Below are 16,810 nucleotides of genomic sequence, written 5' to 3'. Positions count from 1 at the left end.
GGCGGGCGGGTACCGCGGATCTCTTCCCCCCTTCCCCCCTTCTCCCCCCTCCCCGTGTATGCTCTCGGTCCCTCCCTGGGAACAGGCGCTGCCCACCCAAGGAGGCGACCGGCGCTCCTGCCCCGCTGCCGCTTGCTCACTCGCACACACATATACCCGTGCGTGCGCCTCTCTCGCTCCCTCACTGAAGTCAGTGCTTGTGTTTTCAGGTTGCTCAGACCTGAAATCTAAAGGAAAAAGCCCAGCGTTTGCGTCGCTGCTCCTGCCGCTGGTGGTGGCAGTGGTGAAGAGGCGAGAGGGTGTTTTTTTTTTTTTTTTTTCCCTTGAATTCAATGGATCTGAACTTGGAGTCTTTGGACCTCGGCGGTTTTGGAATATCTACATGCTGATCCTCTTTGTTGTGGCACATCAGTTCGTTTGGGGAAACCATCCGAAGACAGCAAGATGTTTCTCGCTATCTTGTACTTCGCTTTGCCCTTAGTGGGTAAGTTGCTGGCATCTGATTTCTGTACATCGCTTCATAAAGCAAAGCATAGGGTTTATGGGATCGGGTGTCTGACGGTTGTCAGTCTATTGTTTAGGCAGAACAGTGAAGTTTCCAGTAGTTTTTACAGCTCTGCCTCACATCAGTTAGCCTAGTCTACGTTTAAAGCTCTGGGAGATTACAGACTTAAATACTTGCCTGTGTAGCCTCTTGTTAAATTGGGTTCTTGCAAGTTATAGGGAAACTTTTCATTTTGATAAAATAAGGCTGCTTGGGGAGGGTGGGGGGGTGACGAGAGGCAGCTGAAGGATTACATCTTCACCTGAACCTGGCAGCCTGCCCAGCTGCAAGTGGTTTGCAGCCCAAACTGGTTTCCTTTCCATAGGAGAGGTTTGCGTTTCCATCTGCGTGTGTCTGAGGGAGCGTGACAGGGGGCACAATGGAGAGGAGGGAGTTAATGTAATTTGCTTTGTTCTCCTGCAAAAACATCATACGTGGAGAGAAATGGAGAGGGGGAGTCATAAATTCTACCTTTATATATGTAGAATAAGCAAAAATGTGTATAGCCTTTAAAAAGTGACTGACGCAAAAAGAGGCTAATATCAATCAGTGAGGATACTGATCTCTCCGAGCGGGTTGTTCGTGGATGTAATTGAAATTACAGCAAAGCTCTTGTGGAAAGTGAGGCCGAATATTTAACCCCTCAGTTAAACACTCAAATGGCAAGGTTATTTGTTTCACCAAAGTGGATCTAAGGAATGCTTGTTTTGTCAGGCACATTAACCCCTGTGGGTTTTCTTTCCTTTTTGTACTTTCTCGTAAATCAACCGGCAGGGTTAAAACATACTGTTTCCTTGGGCTCCCACAAAAGTTGGATCTAAGACCACGAAACCCCCGTGTGCTTTTTCCTGAGGTGTAGCAATGAAGCCAGGAGGTTTGCAAGGTGCTGCCGATGGGGCTGGCAGCATGTGCTGCCTGAGGAGGTGCCTTGTGCTTCCCCAGATGCCTGCTTTGGAGCCCGGGTTAAACCAGCCTCATCCCTCAACTGGAGTTTGTTGGTTTGTGTCTCCTCTCTCTAGATGTACTTCTGTCCGCAGAAGTGAGCGGGCTGCCTGGAGGGGACCGCCTCGACTGCGTGAAAGCCAGCGATCAGTGTCTGAAGGAGCAGAGCTGTAGTACTAAATACAGGACACTGAGGCAGTGTGTAGCCGGCAAAGAGAGCAACTTCAGCCGGGCGACGGGCCTGGAGGCAAAGGATGAATGCAAAAGCGCCATGGAAGCTCTCAAGCAGAAATCTCTCTACAACTGCCGCTGTAAGAGGGGGATGAAGAAGGAGAAAAACTGCCTGCGCATTTACTGGAGCATGTACCAGAGCTTACAGGGTACGTTGCGAAACCCAGAAACGTTACGCTCCCCTAATGCAGTGTGTGATTTTGCAGCCCCTCGCATCCGCAGCTAGCTGCTGCTGCTGAGGCTAAACCGAGGGTCTGACCCCGTAATTCACATTGTGCTCTTCAGCTGCAAACTGAGGACCTTTCATCTGACTCAAGAACAGCTGCTGCTCCTTGTCCTGCTGTTGGGAAATCCACAATGAGGGTTTCCTCCAGGGGACCCAGCTGACCTCTCTAAACCAGTCAAAAGATAAGGGCATTAGCAAGTGCAAGAGCTACAAAAACAATCATTTGGAGACATTTTCCTAATAATATTTAAACTCCTTAATTAGGACTCACCTAACAAGATCACAAGGCACTGGAACTAGTTTCTTAGCTCTTTGCTGAAAGTTAAATGTAGTATGAAGAGGAGCATTGTTATAAGGAAAAGTTTATTCTTTCCTTGCCTGTGTTTACTAGCAATATTCCCTGGGCGTGCTGAGGCAGGAAAAAAAAAGAGGTTTGTGCTTTCTGGAGTGTGTGGAAGTGCCAGTTAGAAGGGATATGACAGTGATTGACTGGGGACTTCTGTTCTTGATATCACTGGCAAATTTCCCATTCTCTACTGAGAACAGTCAGGTCCTTAGATGAGATATATCATTTTTAGCCCTGTTTTGCTCTGGCCCTGGAGTTGAAGATGCAGTCTTTTACTTCAGTGTGGTCCCCATTTAACTCTTCTGTAGCTGCTTCTGCAAAAAGGGAATCCCTTTCTGTTTGTTTATCCAGGCATCAACTGGAACATTTTAACGACTCAGTATATATTTTTGTTCTAACTTCCATAATAAACTACATTACTCTTGGACCTGTTCTGCATCATAAAAAGTTTCCCTTCCAATAGCATCTTGTTAGGAGTGTTTTATTCCAAACACGCTAGTTTCTGGCTGTGACCTGGGCTGCTCCTCTGAAAAAGAGCTCTCGTGTTGGGGTGAATGGAGAGGAACATCCTTGCTACAGCTTCGCTCCTGCTGAGATAGGACAGTCCCTGTGATGTCACAGGCTGTCTCTGCAAATTATGACCTTATCCATGGAGGAAGGAGAGAAAAGAACTAGTGACAGGAATAAACAACTTGCTTCTTTCAGGTGTTTTTACAGATAATGCTTTGAGGAGAAATAGCCACACAAATCAGGGGAGAATCTCTTTTGTAGTTACAGAGTAGCTTCATTTCAGAGTAAAAGTAAACAACAGAATCTTATCCTGAATTCTTGTATTTAAAAAATCAAATATTTTTTGTCTTTAGGAAATGACTTGCTTGAAGATTCCCCCTATGAGCCAGTTAACAGCAGACTATCAGACATATTCAGGCTAGCACCAATTGTATCAGGTAAGCAGATATAAAAGACTTTAACTGAAACATGATTACAATCTGCTGCTTTGTAGTTGAATTATGGAACTTTCAAGCAATACTCTCTTAAATAAAAAGAAATGTTAATGGCTTTCTGGATTTGGGAAGTTCATGATATAGTCGCACAAAAGAAAATATTAATTGGTTTTGAAATAATAACTAAAACTGAAAGAGTGCTTGTCAGGATGGCAATTTGTATTCTTCTTGAGTCATTCTTGACAATAAATGCTAAATTTTCCTGTAGGTGGCAATCTGATTCCCTGCGTTTCTAATTTACAAATCAGTTCCTTTTTGGGAATGTGGTCAGTGTGAGTTACCTCCTATTGACATTAAAGAAGATCAGAAGATCAATCTTTCAAATGTTTGCGTAAGGGAATGCTTTAAAGGAGAAATATTTCTTGTAAGAAATTTCAGAATTAAGGCTGCTTCTTTTTTTTTTTTTTTTCTGAACTGCTGCCTGTTTAAAGAGCCTGTTCACAACTTCCTTCTTTTTCTAGTTTTTTTTCCTGAACGTTTTTGTTGCTGTGTGGCTGTCTTTCAGAACTTGCTTGTAGTAATTTGAATATGTTGCTCGGTAATTATGCTGTTTGTTTTTTATCAGCCTAAATTATACTCATTTTGGAGCATATTTATTAAAACAATGATTTTTAGGCATTCACAGGGGTTGCAGGTTGGAATTAATTTTCTTTTTTGGAGTTTCAGAAAGCCTTATGAGGGTGCAGTCAGTACTAAGGACCTTTATTTGTTTAGTTACATAGAAAAATTGAATGTGGACAGTAAAATGCGTAAGTCCAACAGTGTTGAAGCTGTCATTAACTGACATGCTATGGATAAGCACTAGTAGATGGCTCTTTAAAAGAAAGAAGAAAACACCAGAGAGAATGGCTTGACCAATTTTCAGAAGTACTTATACTTTTTAGGACCCCAAGTCTCATTAAAAGCCAGGGGGACTTAGGTTGTTAAGTATTTAATGGTACAGATTTTCAAAGGCATATAGACACATAAAATGTAGATAACTGCCCATTGGGATTTTCAGAAAGGACTAAGTGATTTAAAGAGGCGTTAGATGCCCAGGAAGTTTCAAAAATTCTAAGTGCTTAATGCATCTTTAGGTATCTTAATGCCTTTAAAAATCAGCCCCTTAGTCACTTTTCAAAATATGACTTCAGATCCAAATCACATAACATCTTTTGAAAGCATTATCGTAGTCTGGTGAGCAAGTCTGTTGGAGAAATAATAGAGAACAAAGATTAATTTCTGAAGAATCTGTATTTATTCTGTGTTTTTATGGCTTAAAACCCCCAACTGAATACAAAACCAAGACAAAAATCAATGCAGAGGGTTCAAGGCTGTTTTCTTAAAGTTTATAGTTCTAACCTACCTCAGCAGTTTTATGATCTCCATAGAAATACTCTATGTACGCTCTGCCTCTCTGTTATTTTTAAGTATCTCCATTTACTTGCAAAGTTATTATCTTAAAAATGTAATCTTTTTTTTTTCTACCTATTCTGTGCAACAATGAAATAAGACATAGTTGCCAACAAGTGATGTCCATCCTACCACAGTCACTGAAGATGCTGCTGGACTGATTAGGACTCATTCTGTGTTACTAGTGCACCCCAAATTGTTGTTCACTTGTCAGGAGTTTCAGGCTTACAAGGACTGGAAGCCGAGATTCAGAGAGAGCAATAAACAGAAGTTGTAATACGGTGGGAAAACACCAGTATTTGGAAGTATTGTAATCTGAAAGAAAAAGATTAGCAAAAGCATTTCTCTTATCGTCATGGTTACTACTGCATGCTACCTTCTTTAAAGCTGCCTAGTCTTACAGATTTTTTTGCAGGGCTCTGCAAATACCCTAAACAGCAGAAGTTGGTAAGATTTTTATATCTTGATTAAAACAACAAAAAAAAGCCCTGTACGAGCAGTGTCACCAGTTAAGAAACTGGTGTTCTGCTAATGTGGTCATTGTCTTTATAGATGTTGCTGCAATATTCACTCTCATTAAAGTTACTTGGGTGCAATTAAAAGCAACGATTAACCCCTTCATCTCACAAAGGCCATTCTGTGGTACTGTATGACTTGGTATATATCAAGTGTAATGCTTTTGCCATCTTTATGTTTGAGACAGTATAGCAAATCAAAACAGTTGTCTTTTATGATACATAAAAAGGGGAAAAACATCAGCTAAGGTGACTGCTTTGTGTGTTACATAAGTCTTTTGCAGCGTACATAAGTCTAGAAATGGAGGACAGTTTTTAAAAACAGTTAAAGTTGGTCTAATTTTCTACTGAAAGCTGTTCAAAGTTGCATCCTCTATGGAAGTGGGATGCCACTTTCTCATTAATAGTTCAAGCATCAATATGTTGATTTAAAACAAAAATGAGGAGTATATTGCTAAGCCTGTTACTAAGTTTGAGTTTCTCTCCAGTTCCCGTTAATGGAACAAGTGATGCAGTTGCATTGCTAAAGTGAAGCTTTGTTTTATATTTTTAAGTGGTCTATGTTATGCTGGGACTAGTGATGTAGTTAGTCTAGAAGTAGAAGGACTACCTAAGTTCTTTATATACAATTTAAAACAATGTCCAACAACACAGAAAAGAAAAATTTAAACCTACAAAATTATTTATCACAGTTCTAGCTGTTAAGCTCGGGATATCATATATTTAGATACTAATAAGCATGAATTTTGCATTTGAATTACTACTAAATTTGCAAGGAAAGTGTAGTTTATTGAAAAAAATAATAATTAATGGCTAAAATAGGAATGTGAGTTCAGTGTTCAACTTACTTGTGATGATGTATCCTGAGTGAGGCTCTGATCTTCCTTCCTTTCCATCTACACTTCAAGTTCATAATTCAGCTCCCTCTGTAAAGTTAGTCCTCTGGCACCTCACATGGCCAAATCCAGGATTGTGAGACTTCCCAGCTGAAGGACAGGGCTGTCTTATTTTTGTTTTGGGCATGTCTAGGTCTGCATTTTCTTTAGAACTATGTCTGATATGGTGCTTCTGCCTCAAGGGTGTGAATTTCTTCCTGGCAGGCAGCTTTTCAAATTACTGAGTGCTTGCATGTATGTGTTTTAGAGAGCAACAGATTTGGGTTAGTTACTATGATGTAAAGATTTTGCTTAAACAGACATTTTTGCTTAAACCGACATTTTTGCTTAAACCTTAACAACTTCTGAGAGGTGAAAACATTTTAAGGCCACTGACTTCTGTCACAACTACAGTAAATGCAAAATCTGTTGATTAGATTTCAGAGGTGCATTTCACACCGGATTAATGATAGATGCTTGAATTAGTCACTTGTTAAAGCTATCTACAGCTTTTTGCTACCTGGGGAACACTTTGCTTCTTGAATTTGTATTGTGTTTGACATTGAGCCTCGCAACTGAAAGATATCATTATTTTGGTATCAACTAATACAGGGTAGTGGTCATCTCTGTGGCATGTTGTAAGAAAATATCCTGCATAAAAACTGTAGCTTCACGTACGTGTAGAGATAATTAAAAAATAAAAGTTTCTGAAGTGTCTCATTCATTTCAGCACAAAATGGAGAGCCACTAACTCTGAATAAAATTCCTTAGGCCATATCTGTGATGTGGTATGCCACATTTTAAACTTAATGTTAAAAAGAATTGACTATTTATATCAATGTATTTAGGATGACATAATGCTGTCCTCCCATGGATTCACTTTTAAGTTGCCTAGTTAATCATAGGCTTATTATCACATTGTTCAGCGTTGTGTATCTTTTCTTCTTTCTTTTACATCTATTATGTTCAGAAATAATCTTATAGAACAGGCTACATAAATCAGAATATTTATTAAAACGTGTAGGTCTTGCTGGTATTCTGTGGAGAATTGGTCTGTTACATGCTGCTAGTTGTGTTTGTTTGTGAGAATACAAGACAGGTAGAAATTAATTATTTCGCCAATATTTCTTTTTAGTGTGGTAAACTGTTTTTGCAAAGTGCCTTTTGTATCATTAACAAATGAGAGAAAGAGACTGGCTCATATGATTATACGTGAAAAAGGAATGTTTCCTGATTCTGCCATTCTCATGAGAGGCTGTTTATTCTCTAAAAAACTCTGGGAATCTTCTGTTGCAGAAGGTATATGCAAGCTTATATTTAAAAAAGGGTATATTTAACATTTATTATTGTAAATTTCTTAATTAAAAACAAGAATTCAGTAGACAGCACAACACACAAGGCTTTTTAGCGGAGTGGTAGCACAGCACATGAAATAAGTGTGTTTGATTTGCATACTGAATAAGCTGGAAGTACAAATACAAACAATTATGGTCAGTACGATGGCCTTTTATTGTATTTAAGACGTTGAGACTATAAAAAGTTAGCAGTGCTGGACCTCTCAGAAGGGTGTGGATGCTGGTGCCGTTTAAATTAGGCAGTAGGATTTGATGAAGATGTGTCTGAGTCTCCCTCTGGGATCTCTACATCGCTCAGCAGCAGAGTGGGTTAGTTAGCATTTCCCTTCTTCCTCTGAGTTTTTCGAAGTCTTAGGCATCCTGTGTCATTGGCGTTCCTTCACAGGTCAGAAAGTCGATGCTGGGAAAGAATGAAGTCCAGTATGCAAAACACTTCCTTCAAGATTTGACAGACTTTTAAAAGGGGATACTTCCCTCTCCCCAGCATAAAACCTGCTCTGAGTATTGGTGCCAGCTATCTGGCCCCTCCCCATTATTTTATTCTTCTCAGGGATGGGGTAGAGACATCACACAGATGTTTTTCCTTTGGAAAAGTTATCAGCAAAGGTGGGGGAGGAAGGTTGAGGTTTCTCAATACAAGTTCCCAGGATCCAGAGAAAGGGAGCTTCCTTGTCTGTGTGCTTCACGTCCTTTAGGGTTCCTCATACCTTCTCTTTCTGCTCCCTCTGTAAAGAGGGGCTGTAGAACTACAAAACACTGTGTCGTAGTGAATTAATTTTGCCCAAACTTTCCTAACCCCAAAATTCTTTTAATCAAGAACCAAACATTTCCCCATAAGTTTTGCAATTCTTGAAGTAATGTAAGAGCTGTGTTCCGGGTAGCATGTCCCTGACACTTTAATTATAATTTGCTGGGTTTTTTTTCCTACCTGGTAAATTACTTTTCTTTTGTTGAATCCATATATAGCATTTTAAAATTGTTTATCAAAAAGATAAGTTAGACTCTCTGTCCTAGCCAAGAGATTCACTGCTTTTTCCTTTTGGGGTTTGTGGCATGTGAATTAGTTGCTTCTCCCATGAATTAATATTGTATGACATCCCCAATTCCTACTGCCTGAGGCCTCTAATCCTGGTTCTATTCCTAAATCTGTGTATATTTCAAATGCTACATAGTTTTCTAATTTAACACTATGTCTTTTTCTGACATTTCTGTAAGAATATTTGAGATGCCACATTTCTACAAAGGCAATTTAATTTACAAAATATTAAAAATGTTGATTTCTCTTGACTATTTACAATGCTCTTATGAGCTCTTACCTCCCATGTTGTTGCAGTTTATTTAAAAAAAAAGATACTTCATGTTAGTTATGTTGCACATTCACTCAATTTCATAAACAATAAACCAGATCTTATTAAGTTAATAGGAGTCTTGCAATCTGATTCTGTTCCCACTGAAGTAAGCATAACACATCAAAATCTTTTTATTTGATTATGATGTATTCTGTTTCCTGTGGTAATTTTTTGGGGCTTAGTTCTGGCTTTCTGATGTGAGGTTGAACCTTTTGATAACAGAAGAGTAAAAACATGTTGTTAATTTAGCCTGCACTAGATTGTCACATGCACAACTATATTTTACTTTTTAAGGCAATACATTAAAATAATAGGCCTTGGGCCAATATATAACATTAGTTTTACGGTTACAAATTCAGACTAACTCTTCTTTCCCCAGTGAGAATTTGTGGCCCTTTGCCCGTTGCAAGAAAAAACCCTAAACAACACAGGCATCTATTCTAGCTGCATTTAACAGAATAAAAATAGTTTGACAAAAATAAATCTAATATGAACATGTACAATGTTTGTGTTCTTTGACATTTCTGTCTGTAGATTTTCTTTGCGGGGACAACTAGGCTGGTGTCCAGTCAGATAACGAGTTATCAAGAGTGCATAGATGCTAGTTGCTGATTTCCACTTCTGCATTTTCATAATCAGATTGGACTTCACACAAAAGAAAATCACTTTGGTGACTGTTGGCTTGCAGGAGCTCTTTGAATTTCCTGTTTTCTACATTTCTTGAAGCTAGATCTGATTATGAGAGGGGAATTAAGTACCTTGCTGAAGTGACTGATTGACTAACATATAAAGGCAGTGCTTAGGCACTTTAACTTCAGCAGACACATGAACAGGCCTTGAAACCTCGAATAGGAACATGTAACTATCCTCATTTTAGCCCACATTGCTTTCCTTGGTGAGATTGTTGGAACTTTTTTGCTAGTTCCTTTGAAGATCTGTAAGACAGAAGGAAAGGTTTGTTCCTCAAGTATTTAAAATGCACAGATTTGAGCAAATGTAGTTTCTGCTTGTCCTAGTACTCTAGGGAGGCTTTGTCAACTGGTTTCAACATGGGAAACAAGATGAAATCCATCCCATGGAAGGGGGAAGCATCCGATGATACAACACAGAGCAGTTATGCATGCATATTCAGCATCTCCTTGAATGCTGGGAGTAGTAAGAGAGAATAATAGTCTTGAAGGCAGCTCAAAGGAGAGCAGTGTTCTCCTGGAGCCTCAAAGGAAAGTGTTGGGTGATGGATTTTGAATAAGCTTGGCCCAGCATTTTGCTTGCAATATATACAGTGAATCACGTCTTTTCTTTGTCTAGAGTAGCATCTTTGGAGAGTGGAATTGCCATCCCTTTAATCTGTATCCTCACAGGAAAGCCTCAATTGTAGTGTGGTGGGCCAGATATCAAATGAGCAAATGCGTATGCCCTTTTGAGGAGCAAATTGTATATTCTTGTTTCCCATTACAGGCCAGCATTATGGTTTGCGTAAATGCCAAATTAGTTCCTCTGAAAGAGGAGGAAAAGCACACAGGTACTGCGAGTGATATCGGTGGGATTCTGAGGAGAGATCGGGTGCGTGCCAGTCACTGAGGAGGGAAGCAGGGTCTGGTTACCTATGGGGAGAGGTACCACCATTTCAAGGACGTGGTGAGCAGGAGCAGGCATGGGCTGCCAGGGGACCTTAGAAACTCAGAACTTGCCAGGAAGCTCCCTGTTTTGTCAGGTGTCCCCAGACGGCTGTGTGGCAGGGGTAACCAGTTGGACACGACCAGCTTGCTGCTGGGGCTGCTGAAGGCACGGCATGGGGAGAGTGAGAAAAAGCCCCTGGTTCATGTGGCCCATCTTTGGCGCAGTGCTGAGTGTAGTGTTGGAATACTGCGGTGATAAAGGTGGTGTAAGGGCTGGGGCAGAGGAGATGCCTGCGCTGAGTAGGCATATTTCCATGGCAGTCTTCCTCAGAGGGCTCCTGAAGTCTGTGAGCTGTGTCCCCTGGTGAAATGCAGAGAGTAGTGCCCCAAAGAGCAGTATCCTGCAGCTTTCTGTCTCTTGATGGCACAGCAAGGTGCAGTTTACAGCAGATGATTTGCACTCTGGTTCTTTACATTTTAAAATATTTTAAAACTTTATTTTTATAACCCTATTTATATTTGACTCTCAGGGATAACTTTGACAGTCTTGGAAGAGCCAGTGGTATCTGTCAGGAGCTGACAGTACGTTAAAAATGCTAAGAGTAAAATGCCTGTGTGTGATGAAAAGAAATATGAATTTCTGGATTGTGAGGCAGAACTTATTTGCCATAAGTATCCAACATCTTTTATTTTAAGATGTAAATTATATTGTTTTAACCCTAGAAAGGAATGAGTTTACAGCTTTGATTTTTAGAAACGTGACCATTTTTGGTTATGAAAACTAATTCTGTAATTTATTTCATATTTTTTTATATTATTTTTATACTCTTGCATTTTCTGTGGATGAAACTAGTGCAGCAACAATGCTGTCAGTATACTTAGGGCATTAATGCAATTAAGTTATTTTTGGAATAGTTCTTTAGTTATTGTGATGCTTTGACAATTTTTATAAGTGTCAGGCTATTGTCCTGTACAATCTGCACTCAGCCTGAAATTTAACATGAGAGATGCATGACACAAAGTGTAATGGCATAGATACAGCTCTTCCTGCATAGAAATTTGCAGAAATGATGGGACTTGAAGATATCAAACAATTTGAGCAGGGACCCATAAATAAAGATGAATTTCTGCATTCACTGGTTATACGATTTTATCACTGTCTGGTGTCCATAAAATGCATCTTCCCATTAACGTTTTGTCATGCAGCTGATGAGGTTCAGAAGTGTTAAAAGCTTCCACTCTCTTCCTTTTAAATTCTGCACCCTAAATTCAGTACTAAAGCTCAGTTTAGCAAAACCAGAAACCGTAGTTTCCCTGTTCCTCCTCCGCAGGGAATGGTGCCATGATTCTCCCTGCTCCCCAGTCCCACGGCCTCCAGCCCACTGCTGATGTTTCTGATGTTTAACCCTGACAGCCAGGCTCATACTAACTGCTGGCACTTCCTTGAGCTGATAACCACAGCTCATTCCTGCCTTGACATACCTTTTCCATAAATCCCCGTGCCATCTTTGGTTGTCGACTTTGCTCTCCCTGAACTGTACCTCCTCCACCAAATCCCTTCCGGCTGTAGGACTTTGGTGGTTTCTTTCTCTGTCGCTGCAGCATGGAGTGGCTCAGCTTTCCACTTTGGCTACTTGTTTCTCAGAAATCTGACTACAGTTTTTCCCTTTCCTTTTAATGACAGGCTTGTCTTTGCTCTCCTGTCTGATGTCTTTCCTTTGCAGTCTGCCTCTGCCCCCCACCCTGCTCTCCCTTTCTCTGTTCCCCCAATGCCTCCCTGTCCTCCCTTGTTCAGTACCTCTGGTGAGGCAATGCCTTCTCTGCTCCTTGAAAGTTTCCCTTAAACTCTGCTTTTTCCAGCATTCTCCAAATTGTTCTCTCAGCCTCCCTGCAAAGAGCTTGCCTGAGGGAGCTGGGATTGTTTAGCCTGGAGAAAAGGAGACTGAGAGGAGACCTTCTCGCTCTCTACAATGACCTCAAAGGAGGTTGCAGAGAGGCGGGGGTCAGTCTCTTCTCCCAAGTCACAGGCTACAGGACAAGAGGAAATGGCCTCAAGCTACGCCAGAGGAGGTTTAGATTGGATACTAGGAAAAATTTTCACACTGGAAGGGTTATTGAGCATTGGAGCAGGCTGCCCAGGGAAGTGGTTGAGTCACTGTTCCTGGAGGTATTTAAAAGATGGGTAGACATAGTGCCTAGAGATATGGTTTAGTGATGGCTTTTGTCAGCATTAGGTTGACGGTTGGACTCAATGATCTGAAAGGTCCCTTCCAACCCAGACAATTCTATGATTCTGTTGTTCCTGAGTAACGGAACCAATACAGCCTGGTTTCCTACCAGAGTCCTCCATCTCCCCAATGTCCCACTCTGCACAGACAGAGCTCCTGTCTTCTCTCCCCATGCTGTGCCCTCTCCACATGTACCACCTCGTCACTTCAGTAGTCCTTAATTCTGCCCCATGTCTCTTGTCTCTGGGGGGCAGCACGTGCTGCTGCTGGCTTGGTCGTATGGGTGGGCAGGCACCTGCTCCCTCTTGGAATGGCTCCAAGCCAGAGACATGCCTGCCTTGTCCTCAGCAGGCAGGTCTACTTGAGTCTAAAAACCTGCAGTTTTTCATAAAATTTGAAAGAACTTCATATTCATTCCTCTCTTGAACTTGTTTGAGCATGTCCTATGGGTTAAAAAATGACTAGGAGCTGCAGGGGTGTGGAGAAGATAGAGGCTAATATTCAATTTACCTATGTTGCCTTGAAAAATAAGGATTAAAAAAAGCAAATATGGTTCCTGTCATATCACTAAGCATTAGACTGTGATATATCTTATTCTAGTCTCATAAAACATCTAGTGTGTTGTGCAAGTAATACAAATAAACATGCAGTGGACTTGAAACATACAGACAATTAAGTACAGCTGATGGCTGGCAATTGTATTAGATAATTGAGCATCTCAGGATTCTCAAAATGGGAAACAATTCATGCATTTAGGTTAGTTGGCATGAAGATTATTTATTCAGATTTAGAAATGAAACACGAAAGAAAGGAGCCATCCAAAAGCTGTCATATATGAAGGCGTATATTGCATCTGACTATTTGGCTGATACCACATTGCATTTACAAATGACACTGCACTTTTTAGAGTCGTCGTCTTTTTTGGGTGGAATATTTTTAGGATTAAGGATTCAGTTTTGCTGATGTTTGTTGTGGTAAGGTCATAAACAAAATGAAGGCAGGCGATACTAGCATTTGGTAGTAGTTTCAAAGAATTTGTGTCCAAATACCCAGACTTCCCCAGCTTTGCCACTTGCAAATGGAGTGAAATGTATTCTGCACAGCAGTGGCTTTGCATTAATGAACGTTTAAGCAGCAGATTAAAATGTCTGCTTAAAAAATAGGTTGGGATTATATAATAACACAAGTCTGGGATACTAATAACAGTGAAGATAATTTTATTGAGCAGATTAAGTGCAATTAGATCTCAACTACAGAATATTTAAATGCAATACCAGGTCAAAAGCCGGTCCCTGCAGCTTTACTGGCTTTCCTTCACACCTACAGGATCAGCACGTGACAGTGAAGTAAATCATCATTTTTATTGTTGTTCATTTTATATTGCCATGGGAATGTACATCATGTTATCCATTAGGACCCAGGAAAACAAGTCTTTTCTAAGCATACACAGTCATGAAACAAGACATGATTGAGGACAATGAGGTGTCTGCACTATTTGAAATTCTATTAGAAATTGATAAATTTGCTTGTCAGATTTCTTTAAAGGATTGCATAGATAGGAACTACCTATAGTATTCTCACATGAAAAGTCTTGAAAATTATAGCTTTATAATAAACCATATAGACTGAGAAATTGTGTCAGTTCTTTCTCTCGTAATCTATTTATTTAATTTTAGTCTCCTAAATCGTGAAATGGAGGCGCAAACTTGCAGTGGTTGATAACACTCATGACCTGATGAAGTAAAACTGCTTTGATCTTTTGAGAGGTCAAACTGTGTGTGTTTCTACGCAAACATTCCCCGAGGCTGCTGATGCCTGAGATGTCTCTTCCCCTTGCCAAATGTCCCACCTTCACAACACAAAATTGAAGGAGACTTGCAAAGAAATATGGTGTGTCAGTGTATTTAATCTTGTCTATAGATTGGTGTGAGAATTGTTGAACACAGGGTTTGGCATTTGTTTTTTTAGGTTTTTTTGTGGTTTTTAAATTTCTGCAGAGTTTAAAAATATCTAGACAGCTTTCTTCTGGGTTGGGTAGAAAGTGAATGCATTAACTCTAACTGCACTGATGTTTAGGAAGAAAGGCATACAATGTTTTTTGATTTAGTAAGTAGAGAATTATTTGAATCTGACTCAGAGCTTCATTTAGCTTTTTAATAAATTTCTGCCGTGTAGCTAAAAATATCTTCATGCCCTTGACCTTTCTCTAAGAGCTGTGGGAAGATTAGAAAGCATAAATAAGAATAAATTTAGAATTAGCCTATTTGAAGAAAATTAGTACCAAATGCTTTAGCTATCCACAAAATGGTATTAAGTTGTCAATCCTACAACATGTCCAGTCTGGCAGAGCTGACTGAAGCAATCTGCTACTGGAGCAGGGCTCTAGTAGTCCTAGAAATAGGAAGGTAGTTCATTTTTCGCTCCCACTCAGTCCTTCCCCTCCTTGTGGAATCTGCCAACAAAGGTGCCAATTATAATGATGATTTCTGTAGCTCAGATATCTGTCCCTTAATATACTCCTTTCCTCTCCGGCTTGTTCCGTGTGCTTCACGGTGCAGCTGTATAAATACTTCCGGTCATTGCCCTCTTGGACTGTGTTTGAACTAGTGACTAAAAGGTGAGGTTGTCAGTATATTAAAGACATCGTTAATGGCATAGCTACAGCCATAAACAGTGAATTATCGTGACGGTTGAGCTTTATTTATTTATTTATTCATTACAAAATGTGTTGGTATCTGGGCATCTTTGATGTTACAGGGATACTTCTGAAAACAGATGACTTTTAGTGATATCAAGAGCAAGCAGCCACTCTGCAGTGTTCTTAATTATCTACTTTAAATTAGTCACTTAACAAGACAGAGAATGTCATCTTTAGGGCTTAGGTACTGCGTTGCTCTGCAATAATTATACACTCTTAATACTAGCTTTCATTTATGCTAATTGCAAGTAAGTTTATAAATTCCTCAGATTATTAAAAAGAGAGTTATCTCCTTCCTGTTGCGTTCAGTCAAGGATTTAAATGTTGCAAACTTTCGGTCCTGCTTTAAAGAGAAAACGTCAGCATAAAAATCTTTCACTTATCAATACTTTGCCAAGCTAAAAAAAAAGAAATGTTATTCTGTTTTGCTTTTCAAAATTGCATTTGTAGCATTGCGACTGTATATACTGATTTTTTTATCATTATTTTAAATTAATTTGGTGATTTAAATGTGTTTAATTGTACACAGACATAATAAAACTAAAGTCTCATAAAAGATAAGTGACTATAAGGGGAGGCAGAAGAAATTGATTTCATAAATGGCAGTGTTTTCTCTAAAGCTGTTCTCTGTAGGATCTTCAGAAAAAAATCAGATTTCTGTAATGCAGGCAGTATGCAATAGCTGGTCTAGTCTGTGAAGAGAAATGTAATTTGCAAGTTACAGAGTGAATTATTTTGTTGCAAAAAGAATAAAATAGAGCCAATAGTTAGCTCCCCTTGAGCAGTACTCTGTGCTAATTGAAGGATTCAGGATTGCTTTATAAGAGTCAGTATTCAAGCCTGTGGAATACTTAAAGTGACTAGTTTCTGTCTTTAGCCAGAATGAGAAATATAATAAATGATTCTGGACCTGGGCTGTGATGAGAAGAGGTACTTCCCCCGGCAGCTATCAGAACAGGAGACGTGTAAAGCGCTTGTAAGCGATAGCTCCTCTATCTGCGGAGCAGGTTGTACTTCCATGGCAAAGAGAGTGTCGCTGATAGATGAGGGTGACAATTCATAATGTTTCCTGAGCGTGAGTGCTACATGTTGAACAAGATCAGAGTCTTAAGGAGCATGTCATAGAGAATTAAGGTTTATTACTTATCCTGCCTCATGGTTTTCAGAATTTTTAAAGGCTTTATAATATTTGAAATATGTTTAAACTCGTAAAACCTTGGTATTTAGAGTAATACTTTACAAATCATCTTTTCCGCGGATTGTAGCTGAGTGCAGTGGTCTAATTCTGGGTAATGACTTCTTGTTGTGTGACATGATACAATAACAGAAAAGTATTTCAATAAAATTATAGAAGTTGCCATGCGTGTTAGGAATGATTTATTAGATTCTGTAACAGGAAAGCTAGAAAGACTTTTTAAAGGTGTTAACTTCTCAAATGTATATTATTAGTGTGCAGTAAATGTATTATTTTGAACTATTTATTTTT

At 39.7% G+C, this 16,810-nt stretch overlaps 1 protein-coding gene across 1 annotated transcript in view; it reads left to right on the top strand.

Moving 5' to 3' along the window:
- Positions 1-382: 382 nt before the first annotated feature.
- GFRA1 (GDNF family receptor alpha 1) overlaps positions 383-16,810 on the top strand; it is a 143,079-nt gene continuing 126,651 nt past the window's right edge. The window contains exons 1-3 of the mRNA XM_074158963.1: positions 383-484; positions 1,564-1,866; positions 3,153-3,236. Of these exons, the coding sequence (XP_074015064.1) occupies positions 445-484; positions 1,564-1,866; positions 3,153-3,236 (427 nt within the window). The 5' untranslated portion in view covers positions 383-444. The remainder of the gene's footprint in view (positions 485-1,563; positions 1,867-3,152; positions 3,237-16,810) is intronic.

Source organism: Numenius arquata, chromosome 15 (assembly GCF_964106895.1).
Source record: "Numenius arquata chromosome 15, bNumArq3.hap1.1, whole genome shotgun sequence".
In the NCBI taxonomy this organism is placed as follows: Eukaryota; Metazoa; Chordata; class Aves; order Charadriiformes; family Scolopacidae; genus Numenius; species Numenius arquata.
This window is presented reverse-complemented; position numbering and strand designations above follow the sequence as displayed.